The following is an 18,421-nucleotide window of genomic DNA, read 5'->3' on the forward strand; positions in this document are numbered from 1 at the left end:
TGTGAATTTGGAAAAACCAGCCAGCATGGGGAGCCTCGACAGCTGGGGCAGCTTTTCCAGGAGAAAAGACAAGTGAGGAGAAAGTACAGAAACAGGTTCCAAATATATCCAAAACTGCCAGAGAAGGAATAAACTGTCCCTTGAGGAAAAGGCAAGGAGTGATTGGTTTAAACTGAAGCAAAAGGGTTAGGAAGGCCTGAGGGAACCTCAGTGAAGCAATAGGAGATGTTGTCTTGGAGAGTCCTCTTTGCTGGCAGGAGGATCCAACCTTGCTGCTGAAGAAGCAGTAGGGAAAATGCCAAATAAGGATTGCCCTATGACCCGGGCTGCCCTACTGGTTCATCTCCTGCCACTTTGTTGAAGGTACTTTGTCCTTCCTCAGGCAGTAGCTGGGAGGGATAATGTGTGGAAGTGGATCATGGATGAAAGCAGGGCACACTTCCTAAGAGCATCCCTCAGAGCAAGAAGTTGGGCAAAGGAAGCAGGAAGCCTGCATGGATGAGCAAGGAGCTTCTGGAAAAACTCAGGTGGAAGAAGGAAGCTTGTAGAATGTGGAAAAAGAGACTGGCCACTTGGGAGAAGTATAGGAGTGCTGTCAGAATATGTAGGGATGTAATGACAAAAGGCTAAGGCCCACTTGGAATTAAACCTGGCGAGGGATGTCAAGGACAACAAGAAGGGCTTATTCAAGTACATCTTCAAGTAGATCCAGTAAAAGGAAGACTAGGGAAAATGTGGGCCTGCTGCTGAATGAGGTAGGTGCCCTGGTGATGGAGGATGTAGAGAAGGTGGAACTACTGAATGCCTTCTTTGTTTCAGTCTTTACTGGTAAGGCTGGCCCTCAAGAACCCCACAGCCTTGAGGTAGGAGACAGTGCCTCAAGTGGAGAAGACTGAGGGGGGACCTCATGAATGCTCATGAATATCTAGAGGGTGGGCGTCAAGAAGATGGGGTCAGGCTCTTCTCAGTGGTGCCTGGTGACAGGACAAGGGGCAACAGACACAAGCTGGAAGTTTCATCTGAACTTGCAGAAAAACTTCTTTACTTGACAGAGCAATGAGGACTGCTCAGAGAGGGTGTGGAGTCTCTTTCTCTGGAGATATTCAAAACCTTCCTGGATGCATTCTTGTCCAGCCTGCTCTAGTTGAACCTGCTTTGGGAGGGGCGTTGGACTAGATGATCTCCAGAGGTCCCTTCCAACCCCAACCATTCTGTGATTCTGGGATTCCTTCTCCTCAACCACCCTCTGCTCACAAACATGTTTTTTTTGAGTTTGATTCTCACCAAAACTGGGGAACTGCTGAAAAAGGTCATCCCACAAAAGTTCACTTCAAACGTTTAAATCCATTTGTTTCTAGGCAGGAACCATACTCAGGGTACTCGCTATCCCAAGAACTGTTGAGCCAACTAATTTTCTGGTGGAAAAGCCTGCCAGTGCATTGAAGGCTGAGGGAATTCTGTGGAACACGTTCAGAAAGCAAATGATTGATTCATCATCGTCGGTGGTGGAGAACCGATTCCAGGAATTATGCGTGTGCCAAGCTGAAGCCTGTTGAAGCCAGGGAAAAGGCATCCTTAAATTTGGGTCATCAGTCAGCATAGGGAAATGCACGGAGGCCCTGGTACAGGAAAGCTTAATTCCAGCACGTGCTCAAGCCTAACTAACCTCCGCTAACGTCAATGGAGATAAAATTAAATGTGAGGTCAAGATTTTGGATAAGAGTGGCTTATGGCCTGGAGGCTTATGTGGATGAGAAGGTCAGGCCAACGAGCCAGGGTGTTCGATATTGAGGAATCTAATCAAGGAGTTCCTGCGTAAGCTGCCGTGTGAATCAGGGAATAATTCGGGATAACAGGCACATCTGAGTAATTCGTGACCTACTGGCAGACGATTCACGCAGACAGGCAACATCCATCAGTGACGTTATTCCCTCCAGAGGTCTTCTTGGGAAGCTTATGGGTCTGTGGGTGGCTCCATCTGTGGTGGAGTCATTGAGGGAGAAGCTGGGAGTTGCTGGGATCACAGGGATACCCTGGCACATGTTGCTGGGGGAGCCAGGGGGGTAGAGCTGTTGCTTCACCCACCAGAGGCCCAAGTATGATGGCCATGGTACAATAGGTGCTTTCAGGGACAGAAGCAAAGGAGGACCTTCAAGTTTTTCAAGCTGTCCTTGAGAAGAAAGGTATCAAGGTGAGATGTGGTGGGCATTTCTGTAGGCCCTGTATCCCATCCCTGCTCTGCCACACACATCCCTTGTTTAGACCTGCTTTATAAACTACTTTCCCCAATGAAAAATCAGTGCATGTCTCTGCTTTCAGCTCCCAATGTGGTCTGTGAGACCCGTTAACTATATTCTGGTGTTCACCAGGAGTTGTCATGAAAGAGTCAACACTACAAATACAGAAAAAGCCTAGCTTGCAGCTTTAAAACGGGGAGTCAAAGATTCAAGATCTAGAGAAAACCCAGCTTCATCTCTGTTCGTCACAAAACAAGTAGTTTTCCAATGTCTAAATACTTATCTGCAGTGACGTATTGCCATGGGATGAGACCCGTTAACTATATTCTGGTGTTCACCAGGAGTTGTCATGAAAGAGTCAACACTACAAATACAGAAAAAGCCTAGCTTGCAGCTTTAAAACGGGGAGTCAAAGATTCAAGATCTAGAGAAAACCCAGCTTCATCTCTGTTCGTCACAAAACAAGTAGTTTTCCAATGTCTAAATACTTATCTGCAGTGACGTATTGCCATGGGATAAAATACCTGCCTGGACACACACTGATGCTGTGGCACTATGGCTGTATCTACAGTAGGGTTGTGATTTGCTGTGCTGTATCTGAGGTATTACATCAGACAGGGAAAAGTTTGAGCCTGACACCATCAAATTTCTGTTTGACAGTGAATTGGCAGTGTCTTTTGCGAGCTTCCTTTAGGTGCACTGTACCTCCTCTCATTTTCATGGAGCAGGTGACTCCATGCAGTGCCAGGTGCCCAGAAACAGGAGGTCCCTGTGCACCTTGGGAGATGTGGTCCAGCTGTTCCACCTTGAAGACACAAAAGGAAGAGGGACCCCCCAAGCTGTTGGCAGATGGGTAGAAAGTGAGTGTTGCGGGGTGACAGGGCTGGGATGCACCTGGAGCACCAGTAGAGAGGCGAGAAACAAGGAGAGCTTCCTGAGACCCTATCAGGAGACCTGCACAGGCTCCAAATGCACAGGGAAATCTGCTCCAAAATAGTCATCTGTGGGACTGGTGATATGCCAGAAAATATAAAAAAAAAAATATTAATATAATTCCAAGTACAGCTGGAACTGGAATCTATAAAGGATCAACAGGGAGGAAGAATATCTTCACTGTGTTCCCATGATCAGCATCAGGTCTGGAGATGCTAGAATAAGGAAGAAAGGAAGACTCTTTTTTGCTGTGGGAAGTGCACGAAAGGGAAGCAGCATGTCATGTCCCTGCTAGAGTTTGGTCAGGGTCTTGCAAAAGGTATGGAAGGACTTACAGGAGCATCCTGCTCACCCGGTCCTTCTACAGGATGCACCAGCACCAGCCCCCAAGCCAGGGTGCTGTCACCCATCAAGTACCCAGCCACCCTCCCTGCAATGGGATGGCACACCTTGCTTTTCCCCAAAGAGCTCCCACCTCACCTTGGAGATGGTGAGTATCTCTGAGCAGTATGGAGCTCCCTATCCTCACACCAGCCCGAGAATATGGACCCAATCTCTGTGCATCATTTGTACCATCGTTGGTGTGGTGGAGCCTCCTGCATGGGGACTGTGATCTGCCCCTGCTAGCTGGCATCTACCCGCATGCCCCAGCGTGGCAGATAGCCATGGAGCAGCTTCCACTTAGCTTTAAGAGCGGCTATAAAAAGAGCTTGACAAGATCAAATGCTAATAGAGAGATTTTCTGAAGGTTGAAACTGATCTGCTCGAGGGCAATCGTGACGGGGAGATGCCAGAAGAAACCAAATAACCAGCGCATTGTGGAGGAAATCATTTGATTTTTAAATACTCTCTGGGAAAAGATCCTTCAAGGGGAAAAATTAGCCCTGATAAGCACTTGGAAAGCTCTTTTGAATCTTGCCTTTGTTGCAGCCCATACACAGCATTGCCATCCAAAGCTATGGATGACAAGTGGGTCACTGTGGAGGATTTTCTTCCCCGAATTTGTCTTGAACCTTGTGAAACTTCAGCACCCACGGCATCCTGTCCCTGTAGTATCCATGGATGGTGTGGAAAGCCACCTCTTGCTGCTTGTATCCTTTTATGCATCCCCCCATGCCCCTCCATTTTTGTATTCGGAGGGGCAGCAAGCAGTCCCCTGGTTTCAATGGCTGGAGGAGCTTTGATTGCGTCCTTGAGTATCGTCCCTCACCACAATGGGCAGAAACAAGGAGAGCTACAGCTTCCTCCCACCCAGCTGTAGCATGAAGCAGTGCCCATCTCCTGGCATGGGGTAGCTGTGTGTCAATATTGGCTTCTGAGGGTTAGCTCAGTGCAATTCCACCCAAAACTTGATCTCTGGGAAGAGTTAACAGATTGGGCCTTGCTCTTTCTGAAACAGGGAGAAGGATACCAGTATTGCTGTTCTAGGACAGGGATTGAGAGTTGTAGCAACAGCAGGGCAAGCCAGGAGCACCAAAATGGCTCATTAGAGCCCTGCCAACAACTGTGTCCCCACCCTGGGTGAGGATGAATGTCCATGTGACCAGCACCCAAGTCATTGGAGCTACAGGATTTTACCCCTCATGAGCATCTAGGCTCAACTCTCCCAATTTCCAGTCCACGCTGGTGGACAAAGGCTCCATCTCTGCTGGTGTTACTTTCACAGGTAAACCTGTGAAAAAGGCCTTAGCCCTGCTAGAATCACACCATGGCTGAGCCATGTTTCTCAGCCTGTTTTTCAGTGGCTCTGCTGGTGAGAGCACAGGACCACACAACCATGGTTACACAGCTCTTGGACCAGAGCTGATTCCTAACCAACCATGTGTGAGCACAGCTGTGGGTCTGGCCCCAAAAAAGCCATGCAGACGTGCCTTTAGGAAGGGCTGGTGCAGATCATCTGTCCGAGCATCACCAGGCAGATTGGGGACCAGAAATCCCCAGCTGTCCAGCGTGTGGTCCCCATCCTTGCGTTTGTACTCCTTCTCCCCCTGTTTCTCCTCTTTGCCACTCTCTCTCCACTAATGCATCCAGAGCATAAAAGTGAGGTTTCCGAAAAGATCTCTGAACCCAAGGAGACAGCAGGGAGATGGATAGAGAGGGAAAGAGAAAGAAGCTTTTTGAATATTGAATTAAGGCTGTCTCCAGTATTATTGAATTCCCATAAGAAGGCAGCCAGTAAGCCCACTGCTTTAGTGTCCTATGAATATTTCATTGCTTGACTTAAGCTCGGTGAAAATAATTTCACTGCACGAAAGCACCTCTTTGGCTTGTGGAGCTCTCTCCAAGCACATGGTGAGTGCCCCCACGCTCACACCAGCTATGAAGGCACCCTGGCTTGCAGGCACAGTCAGCTCACATTATAGCAAACTAAATCTGTCAAACCTGAGTGATCTTTTGGCACAATTTGGCCAGGAATTTCCAGAAGACAGCTGGTCATGGCTCAAAACGTATCGGTGGCTCACTGGGTCAGACTGCCTGAGTGCCACAGTGGTGTTGGCAATGTTGGTGCTCAGTACCTGTATCTCTGTCCAACCAGGGCAACCGTGGAGAAGGTACATGGTTGGGGAGTTCACCTCACATCTCTTTGACCTACCGCGTTTGCTGCAGAATTGGGAATACAAATCATCCATCCTGATACCCAGTTGTGGGCACTGGCCTTGAGGGTCTGGATCTGCTTGGTTCCCCAAATCTTAGATTCTTACCTGGAGCTTCTCTGGATAATCCAATGCTCATGAATGGCTTGGGCTGGAAATCTTTCAAAAGCAGGCTTTTTCACATAGATATGGTGACTCCTGCATTCAGACAGGCTGCAAACCCTGTTCACCGATGCTCCAGAGAATCCTCATGCAAGAGCATTGCTTGCCCACTCTGCACAGATGAAAATGGTGTCTCAAATACTGTGAAAATACCTGATTTTCCCTCTCCAGGACTGTGTTTTTTGGAAGTGTGAGTGCCTAGTTCCTGCTAACCCTTGATTTTCCTCCACAACCTGGGAGCTTCCTCTAAGATGACCCGGCTGTCAAAGGTCCTGCTCAGGGATGACGGTGGCACAGACTTTTTTTCTTGTTTATTAGTTGAGCTCAGAGATCTCCTAACCACAGCACTTAACACCTCTACTTGCTCTGCCAGATGCTGTCTCACAGACCTGGAGTGATTCAAATCTGGAGGAGGCTGGCTGCTTCCACTGCTTTCTTCTCTTATTTTTTTTTTCTTTTTTTTTTCTTTTTTTTTTTTCCTCTTCGGTCTCTTCAAAGACAAAAAGGGCGTATGAATGTGAATTAATTATTTTATTGTAGACGGGGTAGATAACGCTGGTTATCCAACACTTCCCATCACAGGACTGTGTTTCCCATTGCTTAGAACAATGCCAAAATGCAAACGTTTAGGCAGAAATTATCTGCCAGGGATTTGCCTCAACCTGAACTTCTCTGGAAAATTTAAGCCAAACTGTGTCAGCTTTTTCCAAGAGAAAAGCCAGGGGAAAGGCATTTGGTTTGCCTTGTGGCCTAACACCCTTCCCAAACCTCCTTTGGAAAGAGGTCACACCCTGTGCTTCACATGGGGAGGTGAAGTTTGACAAGGGAGATCCCTCTTGATGGGACCACACTTTCAACCTTTTTCACCTGCAAAACTGCCGGTTTCCTTAGAGGAACGCAATGCCTTTTGCAGCTTATTTAAGCTTGTAGGAGTGTTTTTCTTAGCTAAAGTCTCAGCAACAGTCACTTGACCTGCAGACCAAGAGGTGCAGGCAGCGCCGTGGTGTTGCTCATGGTGGGCAGCTCCAGTCCCATCCTCCCCAAGCTGTGTCTCCTTCAGGGTGGAGGCCCTTCATGTCTTCTGCATGACTGAGCCTCAGCGCTCTCCCATCCATGGCCATGGGATTGAATAGTCCCCATAGAGCTCAGGCTGGGGACAAACAGTGGGACAGAGAACAGGGACCCCATTTCTCCTTGCTAGGCAACCCACCTGCTGCAGAGAAGGGGTTTGCAGGCACCTTCAACCTGTTACAACCACTTGTCCCTGGTGAAAGATGAGAGGAGAGGTGGCAATGCATTTTCTGAACTAGTTCCTCATGGTCACAGATCATCAATCACCGAACGGTTTGGGTTGGAAGGGACCTTAAAGAGCATCTAGTTCCAACCCCCCCGCCATGGACAGGGAGACCTTCCACTAAGTGAGATTGTTCAAAGCCCCATCCAACCTGGCCTTGAACACCTCCAGGGAGGGAGCATTCACACAGTGCTCCACTTACTCCTTTTCTACAAGGTGGGGAAGCTGTCTCCCCTGGGAGACAGGAGGTCTGCAGCCTGTTGTCACCGGTGACACCCCCTGAGGTCTGACTGCAGAAGATGCTGCCCCTCTGCAACACCCCAGGCGGGGACAGCTGGAGACCCTGGGCTCAGCTCCTGCAGAGCAGGACCAGCTTGGCCTCACCATCGTGAATGAGAAGATGCTGCCCCAAGACCGCACCGCCTCACCCCTTTTGCAATTTATGGAGGAGAAACAAGAAGCCCAAATTAAAGAGGCTCTTGGCCTGCTGATGGCACAGGGTCTGCACGTTGCATGGTGGGCCTGGTGGTAGATCCAGTCCTGATTAGAACCATCGATGCCTTCGGCACCTGCCCATCCTAGGCTTTAATTTTCTAGGAGGGTGACGGCGGGCAGCTCCGGTTGACGTCAATGCAATTGCGTTAGTGCTGCTGAAAACCAGGCCCGCGTCGGCCGCCCCGGCAGGGCCCGCTCGCAGCGTGGCGGCTCGCGGAGTCGTTTAGGCGTACATTAGGTTGGGTAAGATGGATTGCTGGGCTCCTAACTAGGACAGATAGATAAGGATAATGGATGGACGGTCAAAGAGCAACCGTGCTTCGGGCAGATTAATAAATCACTTTGATTGTTCATATATAAACAGGAGGTGCCAGCAGGACTCCGCTTTCGGAGCGGGGTGAATCCGAGTGGGGTGCTCTATGATTGTGTTTAAGGGTCTAAAAGCTGTTTGATATGGGCTTCGTTAATTGAGGGAACCCCACTCATAGTGCTCCTGCAATAGAGCCAGGATCACTCTGCACTCAGGGCTTGGCCGAGAGTCTCAATCCCTCTGGTCCCTTGGGAACCTCTGTCCTGAGATGCCATGTCCCTGTAACACCTTTCCTGGAAAGAAGAGGTGCCCAGGAAAAGGAGAGGGGCAGTGCAAGGCTGGCTGCAAGCTGGCTGCCTACCTCTCTGCACCCACCACAGACCACCAGTTATCCTGGGTTGTGTCCTGGCAGCAGGAAGGGTCTTCAAGAGGTTTTGCAGCACATGCAGTGCCCTTAATTTCAAAGAATGCTCAGCTCAGGCATCTCCAGCATCTGGAGTTGGGGTGATGGGATGATAGTCAGCCTGAGGGACACATCTCAAGCATCTGGAGATGGGGCGATGGGGTGGGCCACCACTAGGGACATGTCTCCAGCCTGGCCTCCTCATGCTGCAGAGCACTGCATTTACTCACAGCAGCCTGTGTGCTCAGCAGGATGACACCCAGTCTGTGACATGGGGACATCTTTCTCACCCAGAGTGGTGGGCAGTGTGTTCCTGGCTTCAGCTAAATGTTTTTTTGGCACAGGAGTTGTGGCTGTTCCTGTGGGTGTCTGATCCTGTCAGGATCCGTGCTGAGGGGGCACAGAAATGCCACAGCAGCTGTGGATCAGGGAGGAGAACAAGAGCTCCAGCCCATGCAGGGATGGAGCAAGCTTTCAGTGCCCACCCAGGGCAAGGGGCAGCCCATGACCTGCTTAAACATGAGCACTGGATCTGTTGTCACTGCAAGGGCTGTGCTGAACCAAAGCTGACCAGGGTGTTCCCACAGATGTCCTCTTCTGCTCCATACTGGACTGGGACAAGTTCTTGGTGCCCATGAACACCCCATACATCCATAGCCTCCCTACATAAGACCAGGTGAGTATGAATTCATCATAAACTCCCTCTGCCTCCACCCCCAAATAATGACATTGGTTGGTCTTGTTCACGGTGCTGGGCTGCCATGACTGCTCCCCGATGCCAAATCACAAGAGCCAGCAATTAGGGTCTATCTCAATTAGGCTTTGTTCATGCCATCAGCTGCTAGCTTGCCTGCAGCAGCCCAGCTCCAGAGATGCTTCTCACCTTCCTCCTGATGCAAGCCCTGAGAGGCTCTGGGAGCCAACCAATGGTGTCTATCTCTTGATCCATCGCTCCCACCAGCCCTTTAATTTCCCCAGCAATGGAGCAAGCCAGGATGATGCTTTGGCCATGCCCTCCCAGAGCAGCCGGGGTCCTGGATGCAATTTTGCCCCCTTACCAAAATCTGATTCAGCCCCTTCCCACCAGGCACCCCCCTCCTTCTCTGTCTGCTCGTTGCCTTAATAACCCTCTGATCAATCTCAGAAGGAACCAGCAATGCGGGAATGGCAGATGGGGAACAGAGCATGAATATTAATTAGCAGCGAATTCCAAACAGAGGACTTTAATTACATTAAGAGCGCAGGCTCAGAGGCAGTGACTTACTTCCTGCTGTAAATCTGTTGACAGGTCATTTGCCGTAGCAGTGTTGGTGCTCCTTAATGAATGAATATAGACCTTTCAAGTGCTGGTGTATGGGGGGAAAGAGGGTCTTGATTCCAAAAAATGCAAAAGCAAGAATGCCACACCAGTGAGAGAGCTTCGCACGCGGGGAGGATTCGGGGAAATGATTATCAGTATAATTACCTGGTAATAATGCACCCATTCTGGGAGCCAGGAGCTCTGCTGGTGGGGCTGGAAACCTCCCCTGCGTGAGCCAGACCTGCTGCTTTGTTATGTGTGGTCTGGTCACTGGGGGGAGACCAACAACCACAGCACCTTCCCCGGGTGTCAGGTGGGTGCCCGCGTCCCCGCCGCACTGGCACCCTTGGGTGCGCGTGATGGGCCTGGACGGCCGCCCACCTCGGATGGAGGCACCCAAGGATTTCCCTCACTGAGCCATTTCACCAGCTCCCACGGGGCTCACGGTGGCCTCATGGTGGGGTGGGGAGATCACAGAATCACAGAATCTTCTAGGTTGGAAGGGACCTTAAAGATCATCTTGTCCAACCGTCAACCTAACTTGCAAAAATAGACACCCACACAACAAACAAGGAGCATCATCACTAAACCATCCCTCCCAGCACTACATCAACCCGTCTTTTGAACACCTCCAGGGATGGTGCCTCAACCCCCTCCCTGGGCAGCCCATTCCAATGGCTGAGAACCCTTTCAGTGAAAAAATGTTTCCTAATATCCAGCCTGAACCTCCCCTGGCGCAACTTGAGGCCATTTCCTCTTGTTCTGTCGCCTGTGACTTGAGAAAAGAGACCGACCCCCACCTCTCTACACCCTCCTTTCAGGGAGTTGTAGAGAGCAATAAGGTGTCAGCCTCCGGGTTGCTGGTGGTGCTTTGGCAGCCTGGCAGGAGGAATCGGTGCTGCAACAACCCAAGAGGGTTGGCTGAAGAACCCCTCTAGCCAGGTACCCATCTCAGTCCAGGGGCAGCAGCAGGTGGAAAAGCGCATTTTCCCCGGCAAGGTTTAACCACCTTCACCCAGGAATAAGGCAGCCAGTGCAGGGGACCTTCTGTACCAGCAAAGGGGTCTTTTTGTTTTAATCCCTCAAACTGGCATGGGACAGCAGTGCTGCCAAATGGCCCCTTACGGGGACAACTTTATCTACGCTGAGGGATTTTGCTGGATGTGTTCGGCCTGAGATTTTCTGCACTGCTAACCAGCTTGAACTAAGAGCATCACATGAGTGCCAGCACGCCGATATCCCAGCAAGATGAGGCTTTAGCTTTATCCTCCTTCATCCCAGCTTCCTTTAGTCTGTGGAGCAGCACATTCCTCCACGGTCCCCTGTGGTGATGCTGGAGACCCTTGCTCCAGCCAGGGGCAGCAACCAGCCACGGACCTCTCTGGAGAGTCACAGGGGCAATGGGTGATCCTCAAGAGACTGCTGCTTCCTTGAAGCTCCTCCAGCTTGATCTGGTGCCCTCAGCCCTATCTTGGGGAACAGCGTGGGACATGGTGTGTTTCCAGATTCTCTAGGGCCCAGGTAAAGGGAAGGAGGGAACAGACCACCCTGGGTGAAGCTGGTAGTGTGGGCTGCAGGAAGGAGATAATGTGGGGGTCTCTGCTGGGTGAGCACACTGAGCTGCAAGGGACCCTTGAGCAGCTGGAGGCTTGCATGGGAAGGGCATGCCAGCAAACACCCTCTCATCTCCATGATTAAATGGAACAACCTTGCCTGCTGGGTCTGTACCCATCCAAAGTGACCTTACTGATTTTTCTGGCTCACTCCAGACCAGAACTCCCATTCTTCTCTGCTTCTTGATGGCACAGCAAGGCTGGCACAAGCTGGGCATACTGCCAGCTGGCTCTGATGAGTGTGGGCCTGAGCTCAGAGATGGCTCTGAGTAACTCTGGGCAAACCAGGGATCACTCGGGCATCTGCAGCTCCAAAAGAAGCCACAGAAACAGTTGAGGGGAAAACCTGACCTAGGGATGAAGCTTAGAAAAGCTAATTAGGTCTGTCTGAGCCAAGATAAAGACTACAAGAACAGGCTACAAAGACGCAATGGGTTTTAGCACCCAGGAAGGCACTGGTTTGGAAGGGTTGGTCCTTGCCAGCAAGGACCCTGAACTGACCAAGGCTTTCATGCCCTTACCTTGCCATCTTCTGCTTGACAGCTGTGGTGAGCGTGAGTGCTCTGGATTGAGATGGTCTTAAGGTGACACCAGGGTTGGGATCAGGTGGAAAATGCTGCAAACATCTCAAGAGCAAAGGTGCCAAACATCCTCAGAAGATGTCTCTGTGCTTTGTGGTGGGCCTGAGAAGTGGACCATGACCAAGGTGCTGTTGCTAAAGAGATGCTGAAGGCTAAGGGCTCATGAAGTCAAAGATTCAAGGGCTTATGTGAGGTAAATGCAAATGGAGGTACCCACTCTGGTTGCAAAGGCTGAAGGAACTTGGTAGCTCCAGCTCCCACTACTTGTGTAGACTCACAGGTACCAGGACGCTGTTAGCGTGACTGTGCATACACCTGGGGTTGCACACCCAGGGCTTCTGTCACCTCTAACAACATGGGTGCAAACCCAAACTGGTTACAAAGTCATGAGGGCAATGTCCAGCAACCAAACTAAGAAGCAACTGAAAACTTGCTGGACAATGGGGGGTGCCAGAATTCATCTCTTGGTCTCCTTCCTGGTCCAGTGAAAACCAGGAGGTGTCTTTGCCCCAGCCTGGGATAACCACTTCTTACTCTTGCTTGAGAAGAGCATGTCTGTGTGCATGCTACTCCTTTCTTTCACCTTTCCACTAGAGTTCTGACCTGCCCCGAGGTGGGACACAAATGAATTGGGTGGTAGAGGTCCATGGCACAGATGCAAGCTGGAGGCTGTGAGCTGCCTTAGCAGCTGGCACATGGCTTCCCTCCTCTCTCTCCCCTGCCTGTGGTTCTCCCGGCAAGTCTATTTTTATTTGTCTCTTCTAAAAATGAGTGGGGAGGACAGAGGTGTTTCCTTGTTGTGATGAATTTGTCCAAACCCCAAATACTTAAAACCCTGCTTGCCAGCTTTTAAGAGCTGAGTCTGGCTGCTTTCACCCTTATTTTTATTGCTTGCTGCCAAATTACAAATCAGGTTCTCCCCGCTGGCCCGGGGAGCAGGAGAGACGGTGTCACAATGACAGTGTGTTTTGGACCCGCAATCAGGAGGCACCTCTAATTCATAGTGCCCACCGGTGCCACAAATCCAGCTTTACCTTGAGGTAACAGATACAGCCCCTTTTCCTCCACCCCAGCCAATGTGCTTATTTGTTCCTGCTCCATTTCTTCTGGCAGCAGCTGTTCTCTTGCTTGGGTCAGTCGGAAAGATGTTAAAACAGGAGTCTGAAGAGCTGCTGAGCTTCGCATCTGCAAAGCTGCTGCGCTGGGGTGGCACGAGCCTTTTCGCTCTCCCCTCGTCCTTCAGATGCCTGTGCCAGATTAGATGTTCACTCTTGTCTTATCGACTGGCTCTAGCAAAGGGGTTTTCTGCCTGGGCAACATGTGGAAAGCACATATATATGCATGAGGCAGAGCGAAGGCTATCTGGAGAATGCGAGGCTTGTTTGTACAAGTAATTGCTCTGACACTCCTGCAAGGAAAAGTCGTGCTTAACCAGGGAGGAGATGCTATCACGTAAGCAGCACATCCAAAGGGGACTAACAAGTAGATGTTGTTGTGGGCACGGGGATGGTGAAAATGCAGCAAGGTCATGTAATTATTCCACCTGGATTTCCCAGTGGAGCTGCCGCAAGCGTGGCGCTCTCTTGGAGCTCCTGCCGGCAAACCGTGGCTCTGCTGGGGTGAGATTTTGGAAATCTGAGCCAGTCCCTGCTGCGTTGGTATCAATATGTTCCTCCTGCAGGTGCCTGTGGAGCTCACATCCCCCTCCAGGATCCTGCCTCTGCCACTGGCACGAGAGCCAGTGCCTCTCTCCCCTTTGGCAGATGCTCCCCGCTCAGCTGGGATACAGAGATGCACTTGAACAATCCTGACTTAATGGGGCTGAAACTCCCCAATGACGGTGGCAGGATGGAAGGGAAAGGCTGATTCCATTTCGCCCTCTGTTTTTTCTTGTATGCTTTTCCTCCGTGGCTGCTGGAAGAGCTAGGTGACGTAAAGGCACATAAGTCACATAAGACTTTTGTGAGCGGTTGGAATAATTTTCAATATCTGAGACACCCCATCTGGCAAAGGTCGTGCTCTGTTCTCTGGATGGTCTTAATTTAGCACCTGCAAGTTCTTGGTGAAGTGCAAAACTCTGGGGTGCAGAAAGACCCCTGGAGGCTATTGTCTAGGGAACATCTTCCCTCTGTAGAGATCTGAGTGTGCTGCTGAGCATCTGCATCCTCCTCACCTTCCAACTGGAAGTAAATTGTTTTTGGTAAGGGCTTGCAAGGGCCTTTCAAAGCACAGCTCTGCTGCAGCTCAGGGCTCCAGTGTGACATCCAGGGCTGCTCTGAAGTAGCTGCACCTGATGATGATACACCAAACCAGCTTCAAAGTGCCTTAGTTGATGCCCCGATGAGCGCCTGGCTAGCTGGTTTCCTCCATGGGCTCCTACCGTCCCTCCTACCATGGGGGTGCCACTGGCTGTCTGCAGGCCGTGTGGCTCAGAGGAAAGGTGGGGAGGCAGATGTGAGGTGTGAGGATGATGGAGCAGACATATCCTTGGCTGGTGGTTCTTCGCTGTTATTTCAAGTTTATTCCTTGGCTCCATTGCCAAAGCAGTCAGGGTTTTGTGCGTGGCTTATTGAATTCTTGAGGGGGGTACAGTCAAATTCGGCAAGGGGGCTTGGAGAAACTGTTGTCACCAAACTCATGCGACCAAACACTGTGGGGAAACAGAGGAGAAGCCTTTCTATCAGACCTTGGAGAATCCAGGTGAGGCAGCCTGTGGGAGTGCTCCCCTGTTGTCTCTTGTCCTTTATGAGATGTGCCCAACTGCAGGGCTCAAACACACAAGAGACAAGGCTCCAGAAGTTTCGCTGCTGCATTTTCAGTGTGTGGCTGCGGACTCCTGCCGGCGCTGGCACCGGGGGCGGCCGCACACCAGGGCTTATCTCCAGACCTACCAGAAGCAGGAAACTCAGCGAGTTCCCAAGCAAACCTCTGGAGCAGGAGGCCAGCCTCTCTGACCTCCGGGGGTCCTGTGCGTTTGAACAGGCTCCTAATCTGCTTGGGAAAAGGAGGCGAATTCGGGAGGGAGAGGAGGGAGGGCTGGGGCTGTGCCCTGAGCCGGGTCGCTGTCACTTGGGGCTTTGATTGCTGAGGCTTGCCGTCTTGGGCTTGCAGGATTTGGCTGCCTGGCCACGAACAAAAAAAAGCTGGATTCTCCCAGAGCCTTTATTCCCATGGTGAGACCACCGGTGGCTTCCTGAGGAGTGGAGGGAGAGGAAGGCTTTTGTTGATGGCTTTTGACAGGCGTGGGGAAAAGCACAGCTCAGCCTCTCCTCCAGCTGAAATGCTGCTTTTCATCTTCCCCTGGAATGGGCTGAGCCTTCACAGGGAACCCCACTTCTGTGTTGGGGTCACCCCACAGCCCTGCCTTGCTTTGATGAGCACGTGCCCCCCGTCCCCTTCTCCCCCATCCCCTTTTCCCCTGCCTCCTGCCAGAAGCTTCAGGCCAGGGGGTCAACATGGGCCCCCTGCTCCTGCCCAGCACCGGCAGCTGCCTGATTCGGTTGTCTGTGTCATCCCCCCAAAAATAACCCCAACCGCAGACACCTTCAGCCCACAGGGTCCAAAGAGTGGGGACCTGCCAGGAAGGACACCCTGTGGGGAAGGGATGAAGAATAACCAGCCAAGCCTAGGCTCTGCCACCACTTTGTCCTCCTTCTGCCTCCCATCCAGCATCCTTTCTCTTAGTCCTGAGCATCAGTAGATTTGAACTGCAGCTGGGATGAGCATCTCCATCCAGATGCTGCATGCAAGGATCCCTGGAAGATGCAGGGCTGTTGGATTCCCCAGCCAAGGCAGCCTGGCTCTGATCTGGGACCTCTAACAGATGCCCTCCTTGCTTCCCCGAGAGACAGACAGAAAATCTGCCAAGGGTGCATTGCCACCAGTCTGTCATCTTCAAGCCCCTTGTCCTATCCCCAGGCCCAGTCTTTGCTTTACATGTGGTGAAATCATCACAATGTCCAAGCTAATTGCTCTTTTTGGGGGAAAACAGAGTAAAACCCCCCAAATGACAGGGATTTACTCTGTAGCCTGCAGCGGTGCTGGGAATGGGAACAGCATCCTGGCATTTCTGCTCCCCAGATGCTGACCCAGCCTGGTGAGGTGCCCCCATTGTCCTGCCCTCATCATCCTCACCAGCCTCCTCCGAGCCCCACCTTGGCAGTGGCCGTGAGAGGAACCTGCCTGCATGTGGATGGAGAGCGTGCTGGAGCCAGCGAGGGGTAGTGATTAATGCACTCAGCTGCCTGCTTGGGTGGTTCCCTAAATCTGGCCAGACTCGGGTTTGGGCAGGCAGGGCAGGGGGAGCCAGCGACTTGGCATAGTGGGGAGCTTTCCTCTGCTCTCACCCATCTCCCCTCCAAAAAAGGGGTTCCTTGGTGGGTTTTCATTTCTGCTTTGCAGCTCCCTCTCCTCACCAGCCCAACAGACAGCAGAGCTATTTGTTGGAGGGTGTAGCTTTGTCGAGCGAGTGGCTTAGCCCAGGCCAGAGCCTATATATAGAGGCCTCAACTGGGTGCATTTTTGGAGGGTTTTATTGCTCTGATGCTGGATTCATCCCAGCCAGGCTGTCCCCACGGAGGCAGCGCTGCCGAACCTCTCGGACGGTAGCACGCGCTGCTGAAGGATGTTGTGGTCTTGCTTTTTTGGAGTACCCAGTCTGATGACTGGGTAGGGCAGGGTGTTGTGTGGCAAGAAGATTAATAACAGCTTGATAAGGTCACCACCATTCAAAATAAGCCATCCCATGGGATACTGTCTTATCAGGCCCTGGTAGACAGGGCTATCAGGAGCTCAGTTCATTCCTGAATGAATACGCATTATAAGAAACGCTTGCTGGCCTTGGCCCCAGGACAACACTCTTGCTGGGCCACCTCAGCAGTCCCAAGTGCCAAGCTGGGTTATCTCAATATCCCTGCTGCCAGCGGAGGGGCACCGGGGTGGTTTGGTGGAGGCAGGAGAGATGCAAAGCTCTTCTCGCCTCCTCCCCGTGAGTGATGGCTCCTTGTGTTGTGCTTGGATGTTGTTCATGAACCAAAAGGTCCTTGGGAGCTCCTCGAACTCCTTTGCATTAGCCATTCCTGCTCTGCCTGGTCTTGTTCATCCCCAAGGTCCTTGGGAGCTGCTCGAGCTCCTTTGCATCAGCCATTCCTGCTCTGCCTGGTCTTGTTCATCCCCTGCGTGTCCTCTCTTCCTCTCCAGGCACCTCCAGCCCAGCCTCACCATGCCCTCACCTCTCCACGTGCTTACACCTACCTTCCTTCTTCCCAGGGGATCAGAGAAGCACTGTCCTCACCCCTCCTTACCCTCAAGTTTTTTCCAGCACTATTTTTCTTCTGTCTCCCTACACTAAAGCACCACCCCCCCCCCACCTCCTCCCATCACCCTCACACCTTGAGAAGACAAAAAAAAAAACCCCAACCCCATGCAGCAGCTCCTGCTGTTTGTTCTTAAATCCCTTCCCTCTTGCCTTGCTGGTTTGAAAGCCTGTACCCTGGAAGGGGCCTCCCAGCTTTAGCTGGCAACCCTGCTTCGGACTGACCGCCACAGATAGTGTTTGGGAGTGAAAAAAAAAATATATATAAAATAATAATAATGAAAAGGGGAAAAAAAGAAATGTCTCATTGCTGAAGTTTTCCTAGTCTCCCACGCCACGTGCTGGTGCGACGGTGTCTCAGGAACCAAGAGGAAACTCTGGGGGCTTGTTTTCTCACCCGTATGTTTTGAGCAGCTCTGCCCTGGCAGGAAGGTGGGTGAGATGCATCTCCCACTGCTGCCCTCTCCCTTGGTGCATCAATGGGTTTGGGGTTTGGTTTTTTTTTTGCATTTGGATGTGGCTTTTTTCCTCTCACCTGCAACCCACCTTTCTGCATGTGCCAAATAGGTGGGATCGTTGTTTGGGGAAGGGGTGGGGGGGGAAAGAGAGAGAAAAATCAGCAAAATCTCTGGCTGAGAGGGGACCCTGGGTCTCTTCACACATAATGAGCTGGAGACCACCTCTCCCCTTGCCAGGGAGTGCTCTGTTTGTGTGTGTATCCCCTCCTTTCACCTTTCTTTCCTTTCTCCTAAGGGGTGGAGATGAGGATGGAAGTGAGGAGAGCAGACAGATATCACACCCTGAGCTACAACAAGAGAAAACACGGGCACGTTTCAACTTAGAAAGAAAAAAAAACAAAACATACACCAATAAAAAAAAAAAAAGAAGAGGAAAAGAAACCAAGTGCGGGACTGCCAAGCGGAGAAATGAGAGAGGCAGCCAGCGGGGCTGCGAGGAAGGTTGATGGACCAAGCCAAGAGCAGCCCGGGACAGGGGCAGGTGCTGCCGGTGCTTTCCCAAAACCCCCAGGGCTTCTCTCCGGGCGTCGGGTCCCCCCCTCCGCATCCCCTCCCCGCCACAGCATCCTGGGCAGCGCCCGGGAGGGCGGAGGGAAGGGAGGGCGATGCTCCGCTCGGGGTTTATTAGATTGGACATAATCATCTTTAAATAAGGCAGCCCCCCCCT

The 18,421-nt window shown here is 51.5% G+C and overlaps 1 protein-coding gene across 1 annotated transcript in view; it reads left to right on the forward strand.

Moving 5' to 3' along the window:
- Positions 1-659: 659 nt before the first annotated feature.
- Positions 660-18,421, forward strand: part of PAPPA2 (pappalysin 2) — a 123,560-nt gene continuing 105,798 nt past the window's right edge. Inside the window, exon 1 of the mRNA XM_014943322.1 lies at positions 660-828. Within this exon, the coding sequence (XP_014798808.1) occupies positions 660-828 (169 nt within the window). The remainder of the gene's footprint in view (positions 829-18,421) is intronic.

This window comes from Calidris pugnax, unplaced genomic scaffold (genome assembly GCF_001431845.1).
Source record: "Calidris pugnax isolate Ruff unplaced genomic scaffold, ASM143184v1 scaffold63, whole genome shotgun sequence".
In the NCBI taxonomy this organism is placed as follows: Eukaryota; Metazoa; Chordata; class Aves; order Charadriiformes; family Scolopacidae; genus Calidris; species Calidris pugnax.